Source organism: Puntigrus tetrazona, chromosome 8 (assembly GCF_018831695.1).
Source record: "Puntigrus tetrazona isolate hp1 chromosome 8, ASM1883169v1, whole genome shotgun sequence".
Classification (NCBI taxonomy): Eukaryota; Metazoa; Chordata; class Actinopteri; order Cypriniformes; family Cyprinidae; genus Puntigrus; species Puntigrus tetrazona.
In genome coordinates, this window is record NC_056706.1 from 16,758,230 (window position 1) to 16,771,918 (window position 13,689).

The following is a 13,689-nucleotide window of genomic DNA, read 5'->3' on the forward strand; positions in this document are numbered from 1 at the left end:
TGAAAGTGAGGTACATTCCTTCCTGTATCTGAATGGCTTAATGTCTACTTTAAAAGAACAAATTCTAATCTGAAAATGAACATTATCTAATTGTGTAACTGTAATGAAACCAAAGGCGAGGCACTGTCTTTCCCGTATCTGAGCTTCATTATACGCAGTCACCTGCAGTGTTAGTGAAAGCGTTACTTTAAAATAAAGCATTATAATATTGTGTTATCTCTCAAAAGTATCTAATAAATGTTACCCCATTATGGAAAGTAATTACTTCACTAGTTACTTCTAAAAAAGTACACTTTTAAATTACATTTTACTATGTAATCCACATTACTTAAGTTGTGTGTTACCTCTAACACAGGCCGCCTGCGCATTGAAACAGCATAAATCTTAATTAATTACTTCTTGCAAGTAACTTTGCAACACTGGTGCAAGGGGAAATATGCTTTTAAAAGCATCGGGAGGAGTTGAGAAAAGTAATGTCTATTTCCAGCGAATTTAGTAAAACTTTAATTCAACTTTAATAGACATTTAAACAACTTTACTCAATTAACTGATGATTTAAAACTCAGAGATTATGTTTCTAAATGTCTGTTCTTGAAACTACTCCCAAAAAAGAAAAATACAATTTTCTAAATTATAGTATATTCAGATGGAAATGTTATGACTTCGGAACAAATGTTTATCTTCGGTGCTTTTTAGAGTCAAAATTCGTGTCTGTGGTACGTGAACTGACAATGTGCACAGATGCTGTTGATATGCTGAGCTTGTAATTTAACTCTCTTTCTTATTTCTAAAGGCAGAACCGATACTGGTGACTAATGCTATTCCCACACTCTAATCATTACAGCTAATGGCATGATATAACAAATCATTATAGCTACTTGGCATGTTATAAACTCATTATTACAGCAAATGTCCTTTTGTAACACACCGTAACGTGTTACAACAGCTGCAGTGGATCCACTCACTTTGTAAAGCGGGCAAACAATAATAGTCAGCATTTTGCCCGTGTATCTCGACTTAGACTCCTTGGGGACGCAGCTGCAGCTCTTTGTCCATCTAAAGGTATGAAGAAAAGCAGATAGATGAGTTAATGGTCAGCTTTGCTGGCTTCCAGTATTGTCGTTGTGAAGCTGAACACTAAGCCTTACCAGCACAGGGAGCTTTGTTCAAACAGATTCTTTTGGCATAGCTGATCAAACCTGTTTAGCTTTTTGTAGTATGAACTGCAAAACAAACTACATGAGACGCAACGCTTTCAAAATCCCGTTTGAAAACCAACTACATCTGATTTTTTTCTGCAGTCTAATTGGTCAGATGGGATTTCCAAACAGCTACTTTTCATGATACAGTATGTGTCTTTTTGAAATTCTTTGCAGATGTGACATTACTTGAAGTGGGTCATATTTAATCAAACGATAAACTGAGACTCGTGCACACTCATTCCTGAAAGACTCCAATGACAAATCAGTGGGCTACAAAACTGGAATGAATGTTTTTCAAGTTTTGAATTTTAATAAATGTTTGGGAAAATTCAGCCTGGAATAACTGAAAGCAAAGTCCAGTGTGCAACCTGATAATGTGGGCGATTAAGCCAATAACACCAGCAGAGTACAGTCTGAGCAGACAGATTGACTATTCACACCCACACACTCTCTCACACACACACACAACCTGTCAATGTATACTGTAATTATTCTCATAATGGCCAAATCCTGCTGTGGTACATGACACACTATTTTAATTCACTTTGCTCTGCTCTTACAATCTGGAATATATATAGGTTATCTATTCTATCTTATATTCTATTCTATTCTATTCTATTCTATTCTATTCTGTTGAAAAGAAAATGTAAAAATCTTTTAGTTTTAGTTCAGTCTCATGCTGTTAAAAATAATCTTTCAACTTTGTAATAATTGCATGTAAAATTTTTTACAAATACTTAAAATATAAGTGAACATTTATCACAAGACTTTTTCAAAGACTTTTTCCAGAGTGATTAACATTGTAATTATAGCACAGTTTTTAATGTTTTAAGTTTTTCTTGAGTTATTTCTGAAGGGCATGGTGCAAAAAGGAGTGCCTGCAACCCCTTCAGCCTATGAACAATAGAGCATGCCTCAAATACATTATAAATTACATTTAGATAAAACACACACATATATATCTGTACTAGATTTATCTCAGTAACTCATCGCAGCCTGTGAAATGATTACTACACAATAAATGTTATTAAATATAAAAATATGTGTAGTAACACATTTAAGTTTGTAACATGCACAAAGAAACTTAATCAACATTAAGTACATTAACACATCAACTGGCTTGCAAGCTCTGACCTCCCCTTCAGATAAAGATAAAGCCTCTAAATAAAGTTTTGTAGATTTTGTATTATATTTTGTTTCCTGTAGAACTTTAGTTTTTTTATATATATTTAATTTTTGCTTCAAAATATTAAACAGATTGTACAAATTGTAAAATGGCTGACATTAAAGATGTCATAAAATAAGAAATCAAAATTATCCTAAATAACATATAAAAGCTCATTTTACTTTAAGCATCCTGTAAGTTTCAGAACCCAAAACATTCTTGTTAGTCCAAAACAGCTTATATTGAAGCCAATCTGCCAATACGACAGTTTGTGGCATGTTCTACTTTACAGTTTTATCTTGTGGCTAAACACCACCTCTACAGCAGAAGATCAACGCCCGCCCACTGATTTGCACAATGAGTGTAAATAACAAGAGAAGCAAGAAGAGAAGTTCTAAGCAGAAACCAAACTATAAAGATGGCTTCGAATGAAGTTCCAAACTGTGTCAGTAAGAACTTTTCCTTTGTTCACTTTATTTTACCATGGATTTGTTTATAATCAAGGCACAGTGCGAGATTTTCAAAAAGACTGCTTTGTCGACTGTATTAGTTCCGACGGTATCGCCACACCACACAAGTGTGAGTAACTGTTTTGTCTTACATGAAGTATTTCTCCATCTATGAAGGCTGCCAAACATACACAACTATTAGCCAATCCGAGCCTATGACTTCTAAATTCGTTTTTTTGATGCAAAAATCTTGATGTGGACCTCTGAGAACAATACAAAATAATAAAAAAGGGCAGTTCATGGCCCCTTTAAAGGTAAAACGAGCTAACGCTGGTTTGTTTGTCATACTCACAGTAGTAGCGATGACGGGCCGCACCTCTGAGAGGCGCTGCCCGCCGTGGGCTGGAGGGTGTGCTGCGTGACAGGAACGTGGGTTTGACAGACAGGAGCTCTACTTTCTCCCCTCAGTCATCTGCAGAGGCCGAATGAGCTCTGAGATCTTACTCATGGAATCCTCATTACCTTTACACACACACACACACACACACACACACACACAAAAGGTGACTGATTACTTCATTACTGTGTATGGTCCTATACTCCTCCCACCATCTCAGCACATCATACCTGCTGTTGATCTTATCAGTCTTCAGATTTTTCAGCATTAGACATTGTTTCAGCAGTGCCTTATGAGGAGGGTAAAGGATGAAGGATGGTAAACTAAAGGTGAGCAAAATATGAGTGAACTATAATCAATCAATACCTTATAAAAGAATTTGGACAGGAAATAAACCAGTCTTTTTCCCTAGGCTTTTTGTTGAGTTATTTTTTTTTTCATTTAAATTTTTCTAAATTCAGTTTAAATTAATCTGCATTAATCAAAAAGCATGTCTAATTAGTTAACATCACGAGGCATGTACAACTTGAAAATCACAAAATCCTGGCTTAGGCCATATGAAATATTTTATTTTTCCCCTCACCATATGTTTTTGTACTGTACACAGCAATTATGTGCTGTGTATGGTATTTACATTTTTTTCTGGTTATCAAATGAAGACATGGTACATTAATTTTAATATTGAAAACTGATTAAACTTTTTTTTGGTGAAGAAAGGGTTTGATTTACTAGGCTATTAACAATAAAACATGGGAAAAAATTGTTTTGTGATTATTCCCTAAAAATTCCCTAATTTTATTATAAACAAAGACACACAGAGCATGCAGGTTTCATGTTTAAATAGTAGGTAAAACTTTCCAACAAGTGTGTCATTTGTCAACATTAAAGTTTCTTTATTAGAGATTTAAAAAAAAAAAAAAAAAGTAAATGAAAACATCCTGCAAAGTTTTAAATCTGAAAGCGCACCATGTGTAAAGTTATGGCCTTTTAAAAGTCGACTCTGAATAACTGAAACGAGTCCTTTTTAAAACAAAGCCATTTCATGTTGATGTATGTTGCAGCGGCAGACCTGGGAAAACTTTTGACTGGTAAAAGCTCACAAGCACTGCTTTAAATGAAATCACCAATCACCATGGATTAGCATTATGCAAAGGAGGGGTTTAGAAAAATGAATCGTTAAACACATTGTTTGAAACACATTGAAGAAATAAGCCAAAATACATGTATATTGTAAAAAAATTAACGTTTTTTTGACCTTGAATGCATGTCAGCCTGTTGTCGGGGACTCAACAACTTTTCGTTGTTGACTTTTAATTAATTACCAACATAGTATTGCTTTATCCTCATTTGTTTATCTGTAGGTCAGTGACTTGAATTGTAATTTTAAAAATATTAAAAAAATTTGTTTTGAAGAACCCAAACACCCAGAGGCTTATAGGTTAACTTGACGTTATATATATATATATATATATATATATATATATATATATATATATATATATATATATATATATATATATATATATATATATATATATACACACACACACACACGATTTAAGATCTAGGATGACTTGGGATTGTGAGGTCATTTTTGATTTTCTAGTCAGAATGGATAAAATGGTAAAACAACAAATATGGTTTTCCATCACCACATAATGAAAAGAAACCATACCATGTCGCAATGTAACACTGTTAAATATTTAAGAAGGTGTCAAGACATGACCTTCTTCAATATGCATGCTATACCTTTCCCGGAGGGGGCAGTGAGGCCGTTGAGGAGCTGGGACAGGGTGAGGGGTTTGGTGGGTGAGCCGGCGAGTCGCCCTGTCAGCTGACTGCTGCTCAGGATGTCTAACTTCCCAGCCTGCAACCTGAACTTCTCCAACTCTTCGACAGCAGGTTAAACTGCTCACCTATGGTCCGGCATTTTTCCTCCAGTTCTCTCACTTTAGCCTGGAAAGAAAAAAGAGGGAAGGAAAGAAAGGAAAAGAGAAAGTCTAGCATTAAAAAAACACGTCTAAACCATTTGGGCTGGTCTGTGATAAAAGCATTGACATTTAAAACTGGTAACAGCTTTATTAACATCTACACTTCACATTAACTGACCGATGAATTCTAATGAATAGAGCCTGCCAACTCTACCAACTGTGAATGTTGCAAACAACCTACAACACTACAAAAAATGCCTTCATCTAAAAGGAGGTTTTTCCTACCAAAATCGAGAGATTGTGTTCTTTAGTGCGTAAGGAAACTTCTCAGCTTCAGACACCAACAGAATCAAACAAAGACAGGAGTCAATCTATGTTCAGCTGTTATTGTACATCAAATCTCTGTTTTGATCATGATGTTAGCGATGAGAAGTACTATTAAATGGAGGAGGGTACCACGCATGCCAAAATAACAGTAAAAGCTGATGATAATTTGACGAAACTCACATGTATACTTGTACATCAATACTACAAACCACATTTGAGGATCATGTGAGTTTGCAACACAAAATTGTAACTTGACCTGTTATACTTACAGTCTCGTGTAACGTGTTTATGCATAGTTACAAATTCACATAAATGACTAAATATGGCTGTTTAGGCAAGGAAATTAAAGGAAGGTGGTGAAAGGAAGACATGTCCCGTTCTGCAATCCATCAGTCATGTTTGTTCTTACTGATCTGATTTGCAAACGCACATATCCATGAGGCGCTAATAGGATTTAGCACAAGGCAGCACCCATGCATCGCAACACAGTAGGAGCAGAAAGGATCAGGCAGTGAATGAGAAACTTTATAACTGAGTAAAGAGACCGAACTGACTTTTGCAACACTTTCCTTTGTACTGTTTATAAATATGCACTCAACTACAGAGGCTGCTCTCAGCTTCATTCATCTCCTGTGTTTAGCTCCTTTCTCGCAAAAAAAAAAAAAAAAACTCCAAAGAGACAACAGAATGCTTTCAAACTAACAAAAAAAATTAATTATAAAATTAAAATAGCAGTCAAAGACATTTTACTCTTTGTTTATTGAAGGCAGAGGTAATTCACTGACAACTTTTGTCTTTGTTTTTCATTAGATACATTTCTATTGAGATGGCAACATGGCAAAAATAATACAACTAAAATAAGTAACAAGCAATTAATTGTAATATGTAAATATATATTTTTTTATATTTAAAGGTTTTTATGTTTATTTATTTTTATTTAGATATTTTATTTACGTTCTAAATTATACTTATTATTATGAATTAAATAAATATGAGCTTATCCTAAAACTAATTATCAATTTTGTTTTAATAAATTTAATAAAATGCATATATTGTTACAATTACATTAAAATAATGATAACGTTATAGACATAGAATGCGTATAAATAGAAAGATTTTCCATTTCCTTTTAGTTTAATATAATTTACACCGACAATTAAATGAAAATAATTTAAATTAAATTAATGTTTTTTGATAATGTTCGTGATGTTGTAACATTATCAAAGGTTATATTTAAAATAATAAAAGCGCAATAAAAAGCAGTCGTTTGAATTTAAAGACAAGCAAAATGCGACCTGTTTTACTTTGAACATTTATAAAACATGAATAACTTTTGCCAGGTATGTATAAAATGACTATGAAGACTGATGGTTAGTACTAAAAAGTTTCAATAATTTGATCTATGGCGATATAGATCAAAGATATTGATTAAATGTTTACAGATCAATCATGGATGAGCGGTACAATAATTGACAGGACAGCTAAACGAGGTGACAGGAACTACCCCCAATGAATCACACGGGGAGGAGAGGCAGAACTTTGAGGAGAAATAACTCGAAAATACCTGCATGCTGTCCAAGTGATTCTGTATAAAAAAAAAAAAAGACCAGTAACAAAGTGACAAGAGATGTAAGGAACCAAACAAATCACAGTTGCACACATGAGCATTTCTTCAGTTTCAGAAGTCACAGAGACCCAACATGAGTACAGACGCCCACCCCACTTCCCCTTAACTGCCCATTAATGCCAGCAATGAATGAAAAGGAGAAGGTACATAAATCATAAAATAGATGTACATTAGCTTAAAATGCTCAACAAGGATATTTACACAAGAACTTTTAGTTATTTATTTAATAAACTCAAAATGTCAAAATGGTGTGTTAGGACGTGACTCATATGGTAGCCAGATTTTTGGCTAATATGAGAAAAATATACGATGACGCATGTGGAATGTGCTGTACTATTACGGTCAGCCAAGATATGATTTAAAATGCATGCTTATATGCACACTCACGTACGCATGCACTGACATCCATGAGTAGACATTATTACTCACCTCTAACAGATGGACGGCACCTTCATGTTCCTTCTTAGCCTCAACCTGAGCCTATAAACAACACAAAAATAATATACAACAGCATTAACATCAATTCAGTCGCGGCACACTTATTAAAAGTCACAGCTAAAAATATTCCTACACGCCTCTTGCGTATAAGCGCTCTATTCTCAAGTTCGGTTGAATAGGTTTTAGGCAACAAGGACTGCAGTGCATTGTAGGGTCATTCATTGTGACTCTCAGCAGCTGTGGAAAACAGCATTCAGTTCCACATGAATAGAGGAACATCTGTTTGAGCGCCATCCTCTGCAGCATCGCAACATGAGAAAACGTTTCAGAACTGTGCACGGAGATTCACCTTCAGAACAACAAAAGTGGTTCTCGATGTCTTGACTTCTTCTGATGAGCGTGTGTGTGTGTGTGTGTGTCATTTCTTCTGTTTATTCTGCTCTGTAATTGCAGTGCTCCATTCAATAAAGACAGACAATAACTCAAACGTTTCAGTGAGTGACAATGTTCACGCGTTCTGGAGAAAATGTCAGATTTGATCACCTGCTCTGCCGTTTCATTAGAGAGTCATTTACTCTGAGTGGCGAGACAGCGGCACTTTTCTCTCCATTCCAACGAAACGAGAGGACAATTTCAGAGAGTTACCTAAAATTGCTGAAACAGTTTTTCATTAAACATCTCTCTTCATTAATAGCACTTTGACAGCTGAATTTTATTACTGGGAGTTTCACAATTCCAGATTTTTTCTGTCAGAGTTTTTTTTTTTTTTTTACTATATGAAAGTCACATTAAAACTGTATTAGACACTTTTTATGTCTTTATCAATAATATTTTCACAATGTAAAGATTTTGTATTGTCCTAAAGCTAGACTTTCTGTCTTTAATTATAAAAACTGATCATAAAAATAATAATAATTGATTTTAATATAAATTTCAAACTAAGAATATCATTTCAATATTTCTGTATTTTCTTTTTCAACTATTTCAAACAATCAACAATTTTGGCCCTATTAAAGGTTTTGTCAAATTGTGCAAAAAGTAGGAAAATATTATTTATTGTTTTATATTATTTGGCATACATATCATGTCATTTTAATAGTCATGTAAATGCAAAAATAATATAATAAAATAAATTGAAATAAATGAAAACTGACATAGCCCCTAGCCCCTTGTACCAACCCGAAACCATGTAAAACATCTAGCATAAATTCAGGTTTGTTATAGACCAAGAGCTTTAAGTATGAAACAAGGTCTTCTACACTCTGGCCTGTGCATGAGCTCCATCCTAAGGTTTGGTGTGGTTGGAAACCCTGATCTCTCACCTTCTGCAGAAGGTCAATCTCCTGCTGCTTGGCACTGAGGACGGCCAAGGCTTGTTCATGCTCTAATTCTAGCTGCTGCCTCCTCTCTGCAGCCTCTCGCATATGCTGAGGAAGAGAGAAGAGAGAGCAAGAGGTGAGAGGAAACTCAACAAACGATGAACACAGACAGAATGAGAGCAACCATCAGTCAGGACAGTTCATCCAAAATAAAAACTCAGTTGTCATTTACTCACTCTCATGATCACTTGCTTTCTTGAGAAGAACACAAAAGGAGATGTCCAAGCTGTTTTTTTTTTTTTTACATGCAATTAAAGCGGATGGGGTTTAGGGACAGCTTTGGTAACCGTTGACTGTCATTGTAAAATAGCAGCTTGGACATGATGTTATATAATTAGTTTTGTGTTGCACGCAAGAATGTCAAAGTATGGGTTTGGGACGGGATGAGTAAATGATAACAAATACTTATTTTTAGGTGAAATAATTCCTTTAAAATCATTTTAGGTCACACTGAAACCCTTTTAGCTGCGGTTGAAGTCCCTGCACTGATCTATAGACCTCTTTTTATATCAGCTTATAAAAGATCATCAGTCTTCAGAAGCACCAGAGACAAAAATCCCTTCTAATCCTCAAATATCTGATGTAAACGCTAAGACTTCTTTCTCACCTGACCAAGTCGACTTAGAATTAGGGGCTGTTCAAACAGAACGAATTGCCCTGCGCTGCTTTTTCATTGTTTTTCTATGTAAACATGCACTTGACCACTGCTCTGATGTATTGTCCAGCAAGTGACACAGCCATCTAAAACCTAAAAGAAGTGAAACTATTTAAAACATTTCTCTAGGTGTTGTATTTTTTTTGTTCCCCTGCCACCGCAGAAAAGTAAAAGCGCATTCTGTGTGAACGGCCCCTTACTGTGTTAACACCTTCATAATACAGACACTTATTTGTCCTTTAATGAGCTAAAATGTTTTTTTTTAAAGGGACAGTACATCCAAAAATGATTCTATAAAGTCATTTGAAAGCCACATGCTGATTATGCTTTTCAGTGAAAAATCAGAACTGTATTTCATTTTAAAAGGAATCAAATCGAGACTGTAAGATATATTACAGCGCATTTATTGGAGTAGACAAAAAAAAAAAAAAAAAATGATTACCTTTATACAGTAATTATACAGTCACTGTAAAGACTAAGTTTATCCCTCACAACCTTGTGTTCAATTTAATATTCCATCTGTTCATCAAACAAAGTTATTGAATGACTTTAGGACACTTGGAATATAGATATAGTCACTCTAAACTGTTGTTGCATGGTTCTGAACTGCATCTTCCACAGGAAAAATAACAGCATATGGTTTTGAAATGACATGAAGGTGAGTAAATAATGATAGAATCTTCATTTTTGGGTGAACTACCCTTTACACTGAAAACAACAGCAAAATGTTGTTGTAAATCAAGTTTGTGTCATTTGCTTCACCCCTTCAGGTAAAGCAAAAACAGAAGTGAAGCATCATGTCAATCAGCCAGACTAAGCACAGCCACGGAGCTTCGCATGATCAATAAAGGGCTTAAGGGTCACGGCTCTGTACATGAAAGGGTGTGTGCAAACAACACAGCATGTTCAATCAGCGCCGACATTACTGCCCAACAACATCCCCAGAAGCTCTTCTGACCTGTTAAAAGTACACAGTGACAAAACCTAGCAATTTTCTTTCCATTTGTGACAGGTGAGGTTACAGGGGATAAAGGGAAAAGAGGGATTTTTCCATGCTGCTATGAGTGCAGGGAAGAGGAAGGTTAGAATAATCTAACCTTCAGAGGACAAATAAACCGTACTGTGTGTGAAATATGTTATCTGATCTACTTACGTATTTATCAATACTTAAGTACTTATTTATTAAATAGCTTATTCATTTTAACATATATACATATTGTACCAATTTTTTTACTCATTCATTCAGTCATTCATTTATTTGTGATCATTTTTTATTTAATCGTGATATTTATTCACTTTTTTTGAACTAAGGTTCCTCAATATTATGTTTTAGTTTTATATTTAGTGGAAAATGTTCTGTCATCCAATCATAATTGCAAAATCAACCCCTTCGAGACATAATAATCACGCTGTTACAGTTAATTTTGCAATTCATCTGCGTGCATAAACTATTTTAATCAAGAGCGATATCAACATATTTCACACTTCAGACATTCAGCAAAACTTTCGCCTCATAACTGAAATTAAAAAAAAAGTCAGCATAATTTTAAGATTGTTAACAGCACGTATATCTCACATTCAGAAGAAGAGCCAAATTAGTTTATTTTGTGAGGGGAGGTGTAATTGTGCATAACTGTTGTGTCATGCACAAACGCATTCAGCAGTGCCTCAGCCGGCCGACCATTCAGATCACATACAGCATCCAGACCAGCTGTTAGTACTCAGTCAAAAGGTCCACATTCAGTTAGTGCTGGCTTCTGTAAAGTCTTTAGAGATACCTGATGAATGAAAAATATGGAGGGAGGCAGGGAGAGGGGAGGGGCAGGAGAGGGTTAGACGTTAGGGGAGGGGTAGGGCGCTCCAGGACTCCTAGTCGATCACAGATCCACACTTTGAGGGTGTACGACAGCTCTAAACCATATAAAAGAGTACACAGGGGAGTAAAAGAGGTGAAAACACAGATGAAAGTGGAGGTCATGATATAAATCGTTACACATTGCCGGCTGGATTTCCTGAGACATCTCTCATGAGCTTGGATACTGATACAGTTCACGCTAAGATAAATGACTATAACAGTTTCACGCTGCCACCAGACATTTTGACTCTGTCAGCATGCATGAAAGATAATCAGGCCATCAGTCAAGAAAATGTCCAGTTTGTAATTTACACTGTATTTTTTTTTTTTTTAACTCCAAATTGATCAAAAACTTTTTTATTTTAGATTGGAATGACTTGGTATGACTTGAATATCACAAAATATAACATATCACCCAAGAATATAAAAACAAACAATTTTTTTTTTTTTTTTTTTTTTTAATGAAAATGAAGCCTATTTCATGGCCATAAAAAGTTGTGGCATTAGTTTTAAGACTATTATGCACATATTAAATTCTTATTACAGTAAAAAAGGTCATTTTCAATACTGCAATTATTTAGTTTCTTATTATTAACGAAAAATGTACACATCACTGTATGAAAGTATTTGTGGTAAAGCTGTCATTTATATTCATAAACATACAGACAGATGATATAGAAAGACAAACAGACAACAGACAGATAGATAGATGATATAGATAGACCGAAAAATTACAAAAAATGTATACATCACTTTATAAAAGTATTTGTTGTAAAGCTATAATTTATATTCATTGACAGACAGCCAAATAGATAGATACACAGATATACAGATATACAGAAAGACAGAAAGACAGAAAGACAGACAGACAGACAGACAGACAGACAGACAGATAGATAGATAGATAGATAGATAGATAGATAGATAGATAGATAGATAGATAGATAGATAGAAAGATAGATAGATAGATAGATAGATAGATAGATAGATAGATAGATAGATAGATAGATAGATAGGCAGGCTTACAGGAGAAAACTCTGAGCTGTTATCTTGCAAAAGGGAAGTTTCAATCATTGGGTGCCAAGAACTGCTTTTACTTCAACGATAGGTTAGAATTTTGTGTATTTTTTAACTAAAGAGCAGATAATAAGAGAAAGATAATGAGCGATAAAGATTTATTTTCAAGAGTGCCAATATTAGTGGAAGGTACTATAGATGTAGGTATTACTGCAAACTTTTTGTAACGGTAATGAAAACTTACAACGCAAACTGAAGAACCATAGAAGAAAAAATGTTGAACATAGGCTTCATTTTCTTTTTCCATAAGTCTTGAGTTTTCTTTTGATTATGTGTTTTACACCGACGCGTCTGGGCGGTTCTCACCTTCAGCACCTGCTCTAGGTTCTCCAGTTTGCCTTGGAGCTCAGTCCTCTCCAACAGAGCGCAATCTCTCTCCACTGTCACAGTGTACAGAGCCTCCTGCAGCTGTTCATACTCACTTTTCACCTGATAGAGAGAGAGAGAGAGAGAGAGAGAGAGAGAGAGAGAGAGAGAGACAGAGATTATTTGAGAATCTCTTCAGGCTTGCCCTCTGTTAGAAAGGCCGCTCTATCCTCCCAAAGAACACACATAAGAGCCATGGCCTAATGATTTGCAGACGTTTGCCACACTGGTACAAATGCAAATGACACATTTCAAGGTCCAGTCCCCATCATTCCCTGTTTTCTCTTAGGGTCACATTTAAAAACAAAACAGCAAGGATAAAACAGCACAAATATACTTTATTTGCTACTACTAACTATCTGGACCCACTGACCACGAGCCTAACAGGTGAAACTATCAGCACGCTTTCATTAACAGCAGGATGTCCCGACCAGGAAAGCTCCAGGCACATCCGCTCCACTGTCACCTATAAGAGGTTCCCCCAAAGGATTCAATTATGCTATTAAATACTCTGATCAATTGAAAATGACATATTCTGTTTGTCTCTATCCACTGATATGTGATAGACGGAGCATGCGTAGTCAGCACTGGGCTGTGGGGTGAGAGCGGTGTTTTTAGAGAGCGAGAGCAGAGGGGTTGACGTCCTGTATCGATCGTAGCGTCAGTCATGATAAAAAGCTGAGCTGTCAGAGACAGAGGCAGAACTCACACTCCACGCCTGTCCAATCTGACACTCATCGCTTATCTGCAACCTGACCTGAAGTGAACACCTACTGCAACAGCAATTACAGCTGAATACGCTTGTTCTAGAGGAAATATGT

General features: G+C 35.5%; 1 protein-coding gene across 1 annotated transcript in view; it reads right to left on the bottom strand.

Moving 5' to 3' along the window:
- Nucleotides 1–5,067: 5,067 nt before the first annotated feature.
- Nucleotides 5,068–13,689, bottom strand: part of LOC122350717 (peripheral-type benzodiazepine receptor-associated protein 1-like) — a 72,264-nt gene continuing 63,642 nt past the window's right edge. The window contains exons 5-9 of the mRNA XM_043247402.1: nt 12,809–12,931; nt 8,859–8,963; nt 7,528–7,578; nt 7,036–7,056; nt 5,068–5,169 (exon numbers count right to left, since the gene is read on the bottom strand). Coding sequence (XP_043103337.1) covers nt 5,068–5,169; nt 7,036–7,056; nt 7,528–7,578; nt 8,859–8,963; nt 12,809–12,931 — 402 coding nt within the window. The remainder of the gene's footprint in view (nt 5,170–7,035; nt 7,057–7,527; nt 7,579–8,858; nt 8,964–12,808; nt 12,932–13,689) is intronic.